The sequence below is a fragment of the Lissotriton vulgaris genome, chromosome 2_2, assembly GCF_964263255.1.
Source record: "Lissotriton vulgaris chromosome 2_2, aLisVul1.2, whole genome shotgun sequence".
NCBI classification, from domain to species: Eukaryota; Metazoa; Chordata; class Amphibia; order Caudata; family Salamandridae; genus Lissotriton; species Lissotriton vulgaris.
The window spans coordinates 129123523-129137250 of NC_141688.1; the positions used below are offsets into that span (position 1 = coordinate 129123523).

Genomic DNA, 13728 nt, shown 5'->3' on the forward strand with positions numbered 1-13728 from the left:
GCTGAATGGATGAGTGAATGGATGGATGGGATGAAGAGTGGATGGATAAGTGTACAGATGGATAGGGTGAAAGAGTGGATGGATGGATGGATAATGGAGGATGAGTGAAAGGATGGATGAGGGGATGGATGAAGGGATGGATGAGTGAAATGATAGATGGAAGGATACATGATGGATAGGTTTGCAAATGGTTGAATATGTTTGGAAATGGCTGGGCTTACTTATATACTATTGCGCGACCTCTGATGTGTCTGTAAAACGTACCTATTGTCCTGAAGTTTTGTCCTGAATTTTGACCCTTTGTCCTGAATTTTTACACTCACCGTCCTGAATTTGCACCAATGCCAGTTGGTCACCCTAGAGTGGGGCCCTTAGGCCGGTGCCTACTTTACCTATTATTTGGTAATCCGGAACTGATCATTAACTATTTTCCTCTATTGATAATTATTCCAAAATACTTAACTGATTTCCAGCGTAGAGGATGCTGTGACTTGTAGCAAGCATTGGTGGAAATACCTAAGACTTCTCCCAGTAAATATTTTCCCAGACATGGCACTAAAAGGCACAATTTCTCGTAATCCTGGAGGAGGTTACCTGCTGGTTGCTTTAGAGACAGTAGCATGTCCTCTGCGCGTGGTGATACGATCAGGCGTCTTTTGGAAAATGTAAGCCCCTGCTGTTGATGATAATCTCTGATCAAGCAGCCCATGGCTGCAGAGCAGGACCAAATATCTGGGGCTTGGTCAAAATGACCCGGAGTGTTTGGGGCTGGCTTAGAGAGATGATTGGCCTGCCAGTGGACTTTACCTTCTAGCACTGTGCATGTCTGCTCACACACTGGTCGGGGACGGATTGGCCATGCATTCCAACAGGCATATGCCTGTTGGAATGGGTGGGGTGGGTCACTGAAGGCTGGTTTTTGAAGGTTGATGGACGCTGCCCGCCTCCTGCTCCTGGGTTACATACTCTAGCCAAAAAGAAACAGAAAGGCTGAAAAGGAGGCCGGATGGACAAAGGGGCGGAGTTAATATTTTTGCCAGGACTGCTTTTGGTTCCAAGTCTAACCTCGACGCTGGTGTCTTTATTTGAGGCTGGTTGGGTTCGTTCACAGGTATCGCTCGCTGGTATCTAGTGTCAAGACTTAAAAGAATCGATATGTCACAAGTGAAGCTTTATTATCCTTATCTACAGAATGTCATAATTTGTTTATGCACCCACGTTTTTACTGTTAAAGTAATATGGCCAATATTTTCCTAATGCTTCTTACTGTGTATTAAAATAAAATACTTCTCTGGTAATACTGTGTATAAAAATGATTTATGGATTATTTTCCAACCCAATGACCCATTCATGGCTTTCTCTTCACCTGTACCATTGCAGTCCCTGTGTGCACTTACTAGGGAGTAATGCTTACCAGAGCAAGGGAGGGACCTGACAAAGCAAATCGCCTATTGACAATCCTGTTTGTATTTAAAATGTATGTGGTTGACAAATTCTGTACACAGCCATTCAAATTATTTCCAAAAGGCACAGCCGTTGATTTAATGCTCACAGTAGCAGCAATTATAATCAAGTCTTTAGAAGTTAACTATATTCAGGTCTCATATTTTTGTTTTTATTTTTTTACAGGTTACAATTGGTCTTATTTTGGTGAGTAGTGTATTTTTTCTAATTTCTGTACTTAAAATGTGTTTTACTCTTTTAGTACTAACCAGGTGTGTATTCTCTATCGATGAGTATTTAGACGTGTACATAAACATTCTTTTGCAAGTCTAATGCAAGCATGTGATTGTGCGTGTTGAAAGCAGTGGCCCTGTGCAGTGTCTATTAGGAACCCTTTCCCCAGGAGTCTCCTATGCGGCATCGTCCATTTGAAGGTGAGAACAATCACGCTGATAAAATTACAAATTGTTTGCTGGGGTTTAGAGTTACCACGAGCTGCTAACTTGTACCTCTGACTTACTAAAGTGCAACTGGTTTTATACCCAGGGTAGCGAGCGATTACTTCAACCGATGAGAGCAGTGCTCCGTGTCTTTCCTGTGCGTGGAAACATTTGGTAGGAAATCTATACGATGTCCAGCCAGCTGGACATTAACTCCAGTCTCTGCAGTTCCACTTGCCTCTCAAGAATTGGACTTTAGGTTTGATAACTCCGATGGTACTGCAAACCAGGAAATTAATGGTTATTGCTCCCCTTGAGTTGAGGCCTCCTGGTACATTTATGCTATACAGGGTAGACTTTTTAAAAGTTCATCCTTCAGGACACACCAACGTCCTCCTTGGGGAAGGCAGTGGGGGAGGGAATGTTCTGAGAATAGGCAAAGGCTGTCTTTGGTTTTATCAATGAGTGTTTGTTATGCAGGCCGCTGCTCTGCCTTCTCCGGAGGCATTCTTGATAGATCCTTCAGGAGGATTGCCTGCAAGGAACATTTCTTAGATTCATGCAGCCTCCTACCATGGAGGCTTTCTTCATCTTTGTTAGCCGCAGCATGAAACTGGGTGGCATGGTTCTGTACTCACTACAGTGTGCTGAGGTTTGGCCAAGGTCTCATGGGACTAATTCAATGAGACCTGGATCAGAAGGGTAGGAAGTCACGCTGGCCTTCGGGTGGTATAATGTTGGATTTGAGTATATGTATCCTAGACTTGAAGCGTTCTGCTTCCCAACCAGTAACCAGCTAGGAAGCATCTTCACTTTGTGAGTGGAGGTTCTCTTACAGAATATCCGTGCTCGTCATAGTGGACATGACCACCTCCGGGTAGGGCATAGGTCCTTATCCCAGTAGACAGAAGAAACAAGGAAAGGAGCTTTCATTGCATGAGCTGAAGAACTAACTGTTGCGCTTTGATAGTGCATGAGCACCCTCCAATTTCTTCCTTTTGGAAATTATCAAAATGTGACCACACAAGCATGTTTCCAATTGCAGGGCATTTATTGCAGGGAGGTACATAATGGGCATGGATTCATTTCAGCTGGTCCTGGCACCTCTTGAACATTTCAGAGACATTCAAGTCACTCTGCGAGACCTGATCATACACTCTTCACTCTGTAAAACATACTCTAGTAGCTTCTCTCGAGGTTTGGTGGGAGGTGGGAGGAAATAGGCTGGGGCGAGTAGACCTGGGTCCCTTCCAAGGACTATCAGAATGGTGTTTTTGAGGAAGCCAGCTAGTTGGCTCAGTGACTTAAGTCCTTGTGACTGCATTTTTGTATCTGACCTGTGACTGACCAGCTCAAATCTGACACAACCAACATAACTTTTTAATCTTAGTACCTTTAAATATACTAATAGCAATACTCATTTACAAGGATTTGAAACCGGAAAACTGTGGCATTAAGTGTTGCATGAAAACAATTATCAACTATGGGTGTGTCTCTGCAAGCTTTCTCGGCACTATATTACATCTTCTATTCCCATCTTTCGACCCCACCCAATGTTCCCTCTAATTATGTTTTTCTGTGTGCAGCACTTTTCTGCACTGTGTGCAGGAGTATTAAAGAGCCACTAAGTGAGTGATCGCGGTAAGTGAGCTATCATGTCCAAACGCGTGGGGCTAGTGAGAGACCTCGCCAGGATGACTATTCTACACTGATAGTATACTTGAAGTATCTTCTCTTCTACTTTTAAAAGGTGCCCAGTTATACAATTTGGACGCCGAAAAGCCTTGCCGGACATAGTATGCACTGAATAAATTGGGCATAGGTTTTATTAGAGTGCAAAATTCTGGAGCATATTCTCAAGGACTTATCGCCGAGTTAGGGGCACTTTATCGCAGCCAAAGTTGCGATAAATTTATCGCCTCATTCACAAGCTGGTGCTAACATCCGATATCACCAGTTTCCTTGCGATACCAGCCGCAAAAATACATCGCCACAGATGACACCGGCAATTATCGCTAATGATATGCAGAGTAGGCGTTCCCTTGCAAAAAGCTGCGACATTACTTCGCAACATTCTCAACGACCAGCCAGATCGGCGCTAAGATCAGAAAACAGGCGATAAGGCGCATTAGTAGCAGGGATTTAAAACCTGCCCTTACCTGGTGTAAAGTGGAATGACAACCTGCACCAGAAAAGGGAGCCCTGCCAAGAGCCACACCTGAAGAACAACAGATGCCATGGAGCTACTGATCATGCAGCTCGGACAGGCAAGTGGGCCACAACATCTACTGCCACCAACCCCAGGAACCTCCCCACCCCGGGCACTACCCCGGGCACCCCCCCTCCCTCGGACAAAGATGTTATATCAACTTTACGAAATCATGAACAAAACAATTTGTCTGTCGCACAATTGCAATACTTAACATTTATGTGTGGTCAGAAAAAGGAGAATCATACATTCATCTTAGAATTTCCAAAAATTGTTTTATTCAGAATAAACCCAAAACAACTATTTTGAAAAGTCATGGTGGGTCTTCTCAGGACTATCTGTGAGTCATAGCCTGCAAGACGAAATTCTAGATAAGAAGGTGCATCATGCACTAATCCGAGGACAGAGAGCGCGAAAGAGAGAGAGGGAGAGAGGAAGAGCTGGAAAGAAAGAGAGGGAGAGAGAGAAAGAGAGAGGGAAAGAGAGGGAGCGAGGGAAGAGGGGGAACGAGGGGGAAAGAGGGAGAGAGAGGGAGAGAGAGAAAAGGAGGGAGAGAGGGAGAGGGAAAGAGAGGGAGGGAGAGAGAGAAAGGGTGGGAGAGAAGGAGAGGGATAGAGAGGGAGTGAGAGGGAGAAAGAGTGCCAACACTGCAGACCCAGGCTCACTGCTCAACTGCTGCCACAGGTGTGTCTCCAACCATGTGCCGGTATACACTCTAGTCCACCAGGTCTCTTATCTGAAACAGAGTCCAGAGCCATGAATGGGAGAGTCCATACAGTTGCGCACGCCATCACTGCTTGCCCGTACCTGCGCAATAAGGCCTCACTGCTCCCCTTCCGCCACTGGCGTGTCTCCAAGAGGGCCCACCACGTGCCGGTGCATGCTCCAAGCTTGGGGCCCACGGCCATGGAAGCCTCCACATCATGCAGCCCCACACCGCGGGCCACCAGGTCACACACTTGATTCTGGGTCTTGATTTTGCAATGGCAGAGATCATATTAGTGCACATGGCATCATCGCAGGCTGCACACCTACTCAGCCCTTTAGGTGCCACTAACTCTGAGACCCGCGAGGCAACGCCACGTGGCAGTAGGCCCCCACTGCCTGCTGGCTCAGGCCTATACTGCGGTCCAGCAGGGCTCACACAAATCCTTACCAGTCTGGACTGCTAGGATTGGACATCATCGCAGGCTGCATACCCGCTCAGCTCTTTAGGTGATCCTACCTCAGTGCACCGAAAGTCACTGTCCCATGGCAGTGTACCTGTGTCGGCCGCAGTGTATCCGGTGCCACCAAGTCATGGACCCTTTATGATTTGAGTCTTGTGGTGCGGATGCCATCATGTCACCTCCGGCAGTGGGTAATGTGATGTGGTAGGGCCCGTAGGCCATCATGAATAAATAACCACACGGATACACCCAATAGAGAGTGGAATTGGCGTCAGCACGTGCGCCCGGCCCTTTTTATAGGCAGGGTCACATGTCCTGCGACGCATATGCTGGATGGGTGTGGTGGGGGTGTAAAAACGTTTTTCAGCACATAATATATTTGTTCTTTGTATGTCTATTTTGCTTTCTGAGCCATCTTTCGACAAATTAAATTGCCTATATTTATTGTATTTTTAATAAATTCTGCTTTTCTGTATAATAATTTTTTGTATCCATATTGTGTCACATTCTCCCTGAATTTGTACCTAGCTTGTTTCTTGTCATAATTTGTGAGACTTGTTTACGTTCCAGTATTATCATCTGGCAGGTGACACCCTTCTCCCACGCCTGCGAGGGTGGATTCCACCTTTATTTGCTGTGGTGGGGGTATAAACCAGCTGTGAGTGCGTGGCTGTGGCATGCAGACAACTAGACCTGATCAGCAGATCACTACAGGGAAGACCTGGGGCATGGGGCGTTGCCCCCCACCCTCCCCTGTGAGCGTAAGCGGAGTGGGCTGGCCTGGCGTATGCCAGTCCAGCGTAAGGGTATAAACAATGACCCTGGGGCTCTGGGCGTGGTTCCATCTTGAACTGGACAAGGAAGTAACTAATTTGTGTGTCTCTGTTGTAGTGTCGGCGCCACCCAGACCGCAATCGACAATGTGTCACCCTGTGATTCCAATCCTACAACGTGGGCAACATGGATGTGAGGGGGAATCACTGACCCTACACTCGTCCATACTTCCACACTTGAATGATCAAAGACATGACACATCTGTGTAAATATGAATATGTAATGCACATTCAGGTGGAGTGTTGAAGCTGAAGCAGTACAGGGCCATGCAAACCCCACTTCACATTGTTGGCCCTTGGAGGGCCAGCCAGAGTCCTTTAGGGAATGACCAGTTAATAGCAAGAGGAAGAGTACAGTCCGTAGTCTGAATGCTGTGTCATTGGTGACCAAACAGAATATGGCAGTCCATGTCGAGGTCCAAGGTGATTGTCGCAGAGTGTATCGGGGGACAGTGGAAGGACAGTGGATTTGCCAGCATCTTCGTTCTCTGCTGTTTCATGTGCCTCACATGTGGGTGATGGTGTTCTGTCTCCAGCAATGTGTGGCAGTGATACTTTAGGGGCCGGAGGTGGAATGTCTGCTGCACTGTGTGGCACTGACACTTCCGGGGGCGGAGATGTGGATGGAGTGGGAGGAGCAGCATTCGTCAGCACCAGGCCTTGTGGCAGCAATGCCACGAGGAGGGTCTTTAGGGCATTTAGGAACCCAGCTACCTCTCGCTTGTGTGCAGCCGTGGCAGCCGCTCTTTCTGCCTGCGTCCGCTCCATGTTCCTTCACATGTGTACCAACTCCCGGGTGACATCTCTGGAGCCACTCTGACTAGACTGTTGTTCTTGTCTCAGAGTCAGGACTCCAGCAATGTCAGCCATGGATCGTTTGAGAGCATGGAGCGGACTGTGGGTGTCCTTTAGGGACTGTGAGTGGTCCCTGATGGGACTTAGATATCCACGTATGGCATCTATTTTGGCTGCCAGGCGGTCAAACCCCACCCGCACCTGTTCAGCCAGCTTCTATTGGCACACGGCGTTGGAAGGCCATGTGTTCTTCCTGGGGGTCCTGACTGAGAGACAGCCGTAGTGGTGGGTGCTTCCTGCTGTGTAGTCTGTGCAGGAGGTGGTGTCTTCTCGATGCAGCTGGGCTGCCCTGCTCCTGGTGGTGGGGTGCTGAGGCTTTCAGTGAGCTATTGGAGGGCGTCGGGGTCGAAGGTGTGGTGGTCCTCCTCGCCAACAGAGAAGAGAGGTTGGCCTGCTCTGCAGGAGGTGTTGGTTTTCCCTCTGCAATGTGAAGGGGAGATGCGGTTTATCATTGTGTTCACATGTATGTTGACGCATTGTACATGTTTACATACAGTCTGCATGACCGTGTACATTGTGACTGCTTGGGAGGAGCTGCCTATTTGATGCGGGACAGTGGACATTTGGACAACATCACTGATGTGTGTTTGTACTTGTACATTGTGAACTCACATTTCCCTGCAATGCCAAATGTGATTGGCCAGTTTCTACACACAAGCGGCACCAGTTGTGTCCTCTGTTCTGTTGTGGACGTGTTGTGGTTTGTACCACAGCGTTGTCAATGTTGATGTGCTCTACATGTTATGTGTGTGTGCTGCATTTTGGGAGAGTCGCCCCTGCAGCTCTGATTTTGCTGACCCTTATCCCTTTCATGCAGTGTGCCTTTAACTTCTGTGCTTATACAGTGCTGAGATGTTGCATACTAGGGTACATTGGTCTCTTGGTGAGAGTTGGGGGTCTGGGGCATGGTTTGTCCGCAGATGTGCTATACTTAATTGTGCATGTGTGACCATCTCCCGCCTCTCCCCAGTTACTGGTCGTTACTCACCCTTGTGCTGTTGTGTCAGGTAATGTTGAGCAGTGTCCAGTCCCCCAAATCCTGCCACTGTCTCCCCACTGATGACTGTGGACACCATTTCCTTTATCTGGTCCAGCTCCTCCTGTGGCGCTGGACTTCCACCTCCAGTCTGCATTGGTGCTTTCTGGTTGTTGGCGAGTTTCTGCTTCGTTTTACGCTTCACATCAGTCCAGCGCCTCTTGACCTCTTCCATTGTCCTCTTCAGCACTCCGACTGCCTTCACCTTGTCCACGATGGGCTGCTATATTCAATTTTACGTTGCAATGACACCGTGGAGGTGACGAACAGTAGTTGATGGTGTTCTATCACCTCCGACTGAACCGCGTCCACCTCTTCTTGTTCTTGCCCTTCCCTGACCCTGAGGTCCCAGGCTGGTCCTACGGGGGGCTTGTGGGGTTCTGGTTGTCCTCTGTACTTTCTCTGGCTACCTCCATTGTGCTTCGCTGTTGTTTTGCTTTTGCTTGTATGTTTTTTTTTCTTCTAATTTTATAGTGATTTTTCCCACCTGACATGTGTGACTTGAAGGCCTGGAGAAGATTATCGCAGATTTTTTTTATCGTGGTTGGTCCCATCGTAACTTTTTGCGCGTTGGGGTTTACATTTATTTTGCCGTCCCGGTGACTTTATCGCGGACATTTGACGCACTATCTGGGACATATCGCATGTTCTCGCTGTGTTGTGAATAGGAAGTTTACACGGAGTAATTTTCCCGCGATAGACGGCGATATGAAACATTGTGATAACCGATTTTGGCCATGATTATCACACGTTCTCGAGAATATCCCCCTCTGTGTTTTAAACTGATCAGTAGGAACCTTCACTTTCTCTGAATGACTGTTTCCCTTTACAACGAAGTAATACGAAGCTGAAAAAAAAACACATTTTTTGAATGTGAGAACTTTCACTAGTGAGCTCTTCCACAAGCAAAGAAGTACTGCTGCTGACATACCTGCCGTTACCTAGGTGGAGCAGGCAGTCATTGTTAATGAAGCTTCTATGGCAGCTTTCCACGTTGAGCACCTTCTGTGTGAGCCGCTCGTAGTGCTGCTGACCATGTACTGCCTGTCCTGTACATTGTATACTGCAATGCACCCTTGCACTGAATTCACCTGTGCTCCGCGTGTAGTGGCACACTACACTAGTTGCTAGGCAGCTACAAATATGCTTGTACGGGAACATGCTGTGCTGCTGGCTTTATTGCTCAGTATTGTTGTTGAAACTGATGAAAATATTTTCACCAGGCAAGGGCCAAGACAAATTGTCTTTGTCAGTGCTTTCTTTTTTGTTGGAGGGCGGGGTAAAGGCGGTTGTGCCCCTTTAACTTACATAGCTGATGCGACGCCCAAGTCATAAGGAGAACTTGCATCCAATGTCATTTTATCCAGTTGAGGTAAGCATCCTGGGATTTGTAGGCACATGTATAAAGCAGGACCAATGAAACTGCAGGTCACAGCATGCTTGGTGTTGTTGGCTGAAAAGCCTTGATTGGCTGAAAGGCACCATTTGACAAAAGGCAAGGTCACAGCCATGAACCTGCAGTTCTCTGCATGATTTTATTGTTTTCGTGAGGTTTTGTTTGTTTGTTGGTCAGTGTGTTGGAGACGTGCTTTTTTGTTTACTTTAACTAAACGAACTGGTGACCTCAAGGAAGTGATAAGAGGGCAGAAACACGAGTGTAGTGACAGCAGAGCCTACAGGTTTCACAGTACACTTCCTGACTAGCTCATCCAGTTATAGCTTTTCTTTACCTTCTCAGACTAGTAGCACTGACTTTAGAATGGCATCAAGAGGACTACAAATAACAGAGTGCACAGAAGAAAACTGACCTGTAACAGACGCTTATGCCTGGAAATGGGAAAGTTAACAGTACTGTTACTGTCTGCATCTCAGAGAGAGCCCTTACGAAGTTATTTCGCCAACTTTGCTAGTAATTGGCAGTGGGTCTCAAACTTCAGAGCGTGCTTGTAAACGATGAAAGGGAGTGTCCACTCATTTCAGTAACCATGATTTGTCTGCATGGGGGGCAAGAGGTCACAACAAAGGCATGGCCATGAAGTCACAGTCTTGTGGTGCTGACTGGATAATTGTTTTCACATGCAGTGCGTGAATCAAGAGGGGAGTAAGCCTAATGCCTTTGATATTATTGGTCAATGTATCCACCGAAAGTGGTCATGGGAAGGTGTCAGTGGCATAAAAGCCGAGGCTGAGTGGGCGCCAAAGCATACTTAGAGGGAATCTAGCCAACAGCCCCCAGGAGATCATCTCCGAAAGGTCTGGAGAATCATGCAAACAACACTGGTCTCCCCTTTTCCAATACTGGATGCCAGGAGCGCCAGCTATCAGGACTCTGAGTGTTGTGAGACTAAGGACCAGATGAACTAATATACTGGTTGCAAAGTGTGCACCAACTTTTTGCATCCTGTATCTGATTTTACGACACAACCTTTGTACTGTTGGGGTGATTCGCAAAATCATTATATCCAAGGGGTGCAGACTGAATTGCCTAATGAATATCAATTAGGCAGATGGTAATTGGTGAGATCCTGTGACTGGCTACACACATATATATGGTGGCCTGGATGGGGTAGCAGACCACCATCCCAGAGTATGCATTTGCAAACTGAAATGTTTGTTTCCATTTATTTGTTCAAAAACAGCCTGTTTCTTAAAGTAACTAGCAATGCTTGAAAAACAAAAAAACACAATGTGTGTCTGTTTGAAATAACAGCGGAGCAGGCACTTGCCCTGTGGGCCACTGGCTGCTCTCCCTGAGGCAGTCACCCTGGTTCACTTACCAGCTCCAGAACTGTGTTTGCAAACCATCAATACATTACATACTGAATTTCTGCTCAGAAGGAAGACCTGTTTGACACTCACATCACAATTGTGATGTGGTATGGTCGCAAACCCATTTAACGAGTCAGAAAGAAATTCCCACTTGTAAAAATGGGGTTGTACATTCCAAAAATGAATTTCGTGGTTCATTTTGTAGACTTGCAGCGTTTGTAGTTCCAAACCTTTAGTATTACATCTGGCTTGAAGTATCTAACTTGCTACCAGTTTCTGTTGATGCAGCTCACACCCAGGACATGTGCAGGGTATGGCCCCATCTCACCAAGAGTGATAGCTTGTGCTATGTAGTGAACTTGTTGATGGCATATTTCTCAGTAAACCTCCCTCCATTCCACTAATATCTTGCCTAGTGTTACCTTTTGGACTGGGGTCACTCCAGACATACCAGAGTGGTGGGTGTCCATTCTCCCTAAAGGGAGTTTGCAAGTGAATTGGGATTGGGTACCTCTGACAGGAAGCGGCCACCAGTGGAACACCCATTAGGAGTGATGCAGCAGCAGCAATGCTGACCGTTCTTTTCAGTGCAGTCTGTCTTCTTTAAGACTCCTCTTGCTAGAACATCTTTCCCCTGGAAGACTTGAAGGACTCTGTTCATCCACATGATGCTTTAAAGTTGTGCATGAAACTTTCTTACAAGAATGCTTGCAAGGCTGTTGCCTTCCTATAACTAGGGGATGCCTCTACACTTATCCTACCCCAATTAGCCAATGTACACTGGCGAGAGACTGGCTTAGTATATGGTGCTCACTTATGTAAGTGTAGCACCTTGCACTAATATAGGCAACCTTTATGGTGATTTTAGTGGTCTTAGACAACCTTAGAAAGCTCTTTAAGTTGTAGCTGCTGAGAGTGACCTCTGTCCCTCTGGGCCGGTCACCCCCACGCACCTCGCACACTCCTCGTGAGTGCGACCAGGCTGCCCCTTGTTCCCGCCTACTGCCGCCGCCGCTGCCCGTAGCTGTGACCTGTGACACCGCTGATTGCTGCTCCTGCCCCGCCTGCACCGCGTTGATTTTGCGTGTGCATTTGTCTCCCCCCTGTGTTCTCTGCTCTCTGCTCCGTGTAAGGCTGTACCTCTGTGACTCCGTTTGTTGTATCCCCCAGTGTATTTGCAGGCCCCTGTTTATCTTTTGTATCCCCGTTTTGTTTAATATTGTACCCCTGTGATTTTGGCGCCCCTGCCGCGCTTCCCGCCACCTCCCCGCCCTTCACCTCTGCAGCCCTCCCATTCGCCGCCCCGCTCCCCGTCTCCCAGCTGCCCCTCCCTCGCTCCGCCCCCCCACTCTCCACATATGGCAGAGTGGCCTACGCGCAGCGTGCACGCGCAGCGGGCACGCCCATAGCGCGCCAAAGGTAAGCCCGTCTGGCCCCGTCCGCGCCTGGACCGCGCCCAGTGCCAGGACCCCTGGCCCCCGCAGACACCAGCCCGCCCGCCGGACGTACGACGCCGCCGCACTCAACGCCGGCCGAGTCCCGGGCTGCTACCGAGCCACCCCGAGACACACCCACGGACCCTTCTGCTGCAACTCCTGCAAGTTCACCTGCATCCGGCCCTGCACTATTCCAGCACCTACCAAGACCAAGACGAGCAACAGCAGCAGCCACCTGAAATGCATCCTGCTCAACACCCGCTCCGTCCACAGGCACGCCATCGAGATCTGGAACCTGCTCGACACCACAGCCCCAGACGTCGCCTTCTTCACGGAAACCTGGATGAACGCCTCCTTAGCGCCCGACATCGCCATCGCCATCCCAGACGGCTACAAGATCATCCGAAGGGACCGCATCAACCACACCGGAGGAGGCATCGCCATCGTCCACAGGAACACCATCCGCATCACGACCAACACCGACGACCCCCTCGCAACCGCCGAGCACCTGCACTTTCAGGTCCACATCAACCCCAAGACCACCCTCAGAGGCACCCTCATCTACAGACCCCCGGGACAACGCACACAATTCAGCGAAGACATCGCCGACTTCATCAGCCCGCACGCCCTCTGCTCCGCTGACAACATCCTCCTAGGGGACCTCAACTTCCACCTGGAGACCAACAACGACCGCAACACCACCACCCTGCTGGACAACCTCGCCAACCTGGGACTCAAGCAGCTGGTGACCACCCCCACCCACTACGCCGGAGACACACTTGACCCCGTCTTCTCATCCAGCAAGGACATCGCCTTCAGCCACGCCCCTGGACTCCACTGGACGGACCACAGCTGCCTCCACTTCAGCTTTGGAAGGACCACGATCTACCACCACCAGCAACAGGTTGCACGCAGGAGCTGGAACAAGATCACAGCCGACCAGCTCGCAACCTCCCTGAGCATGAACCCGCCCACCAGCACAACGAACCCAAGCCAGGCGGCCACCAACCTCACCAAGTGGATTAGCGACTGCGCAGACGAGCTCGCCCCCCTGAGGACCCCGCCTAGCAGACTCGGTAGCAAGAAAGCCCCATGGTTCACCGACGAACTCAAGAGCTCCAAGAAGAACTGCTGAGCCCTCGAGAGAACCTGGCGCAGAGACCCAACACCAGACAACATGACTGCCCTCAAGCTCGCCACCCGAAAACACCACCAACTCATCCACGTCACCAAGAAAACTGCATTCAAGGAACGACTGGACAACAACGCACACAACAGCAAGGAACTCTTCAACATCGTCAAAGAGCTCTCCAACCCCAACGCCGGAAACAACGACATCACCCCTTCGCAAGACCTCTGCAGCTCCCTCGCCTCCTACTTCCACAACAAGATCGCGGACATACACAACAGCTTCAGCACTCAACCGACGCACGCCACGACCGAACCACCACCCCCCACCACCACCATCCGCGCCTGGACCCCAATCAGCACCGAAGAAAACGTCCGCACGATTAACTCCATTCACTCCGGATCGCCGA

General features: G+C 49.1%; 1 protein-coding gene across 1 annotated transcript in view; it reads left to right on the top strand.

The window, feature by feature from the left end:
* The window catches only part of CA12 (carbonic anhydrase 12), a 198520-nt gene that overhangs the window by 18368 nt on the left and 166424 nt on the right, over positions 1 to 13728 (top strand). Inside the window, exon 2 of the mRNA XM_086959440.1 lies at positions 1630 to 1650. Within this exon, the coding sequence (XP_086815566.1) occupies positions 1630 to 1650 (21 nt within the window). The remainder of the gene's footprint in view (positions 1 to 1629; positions 1651 to 13728) is intronic.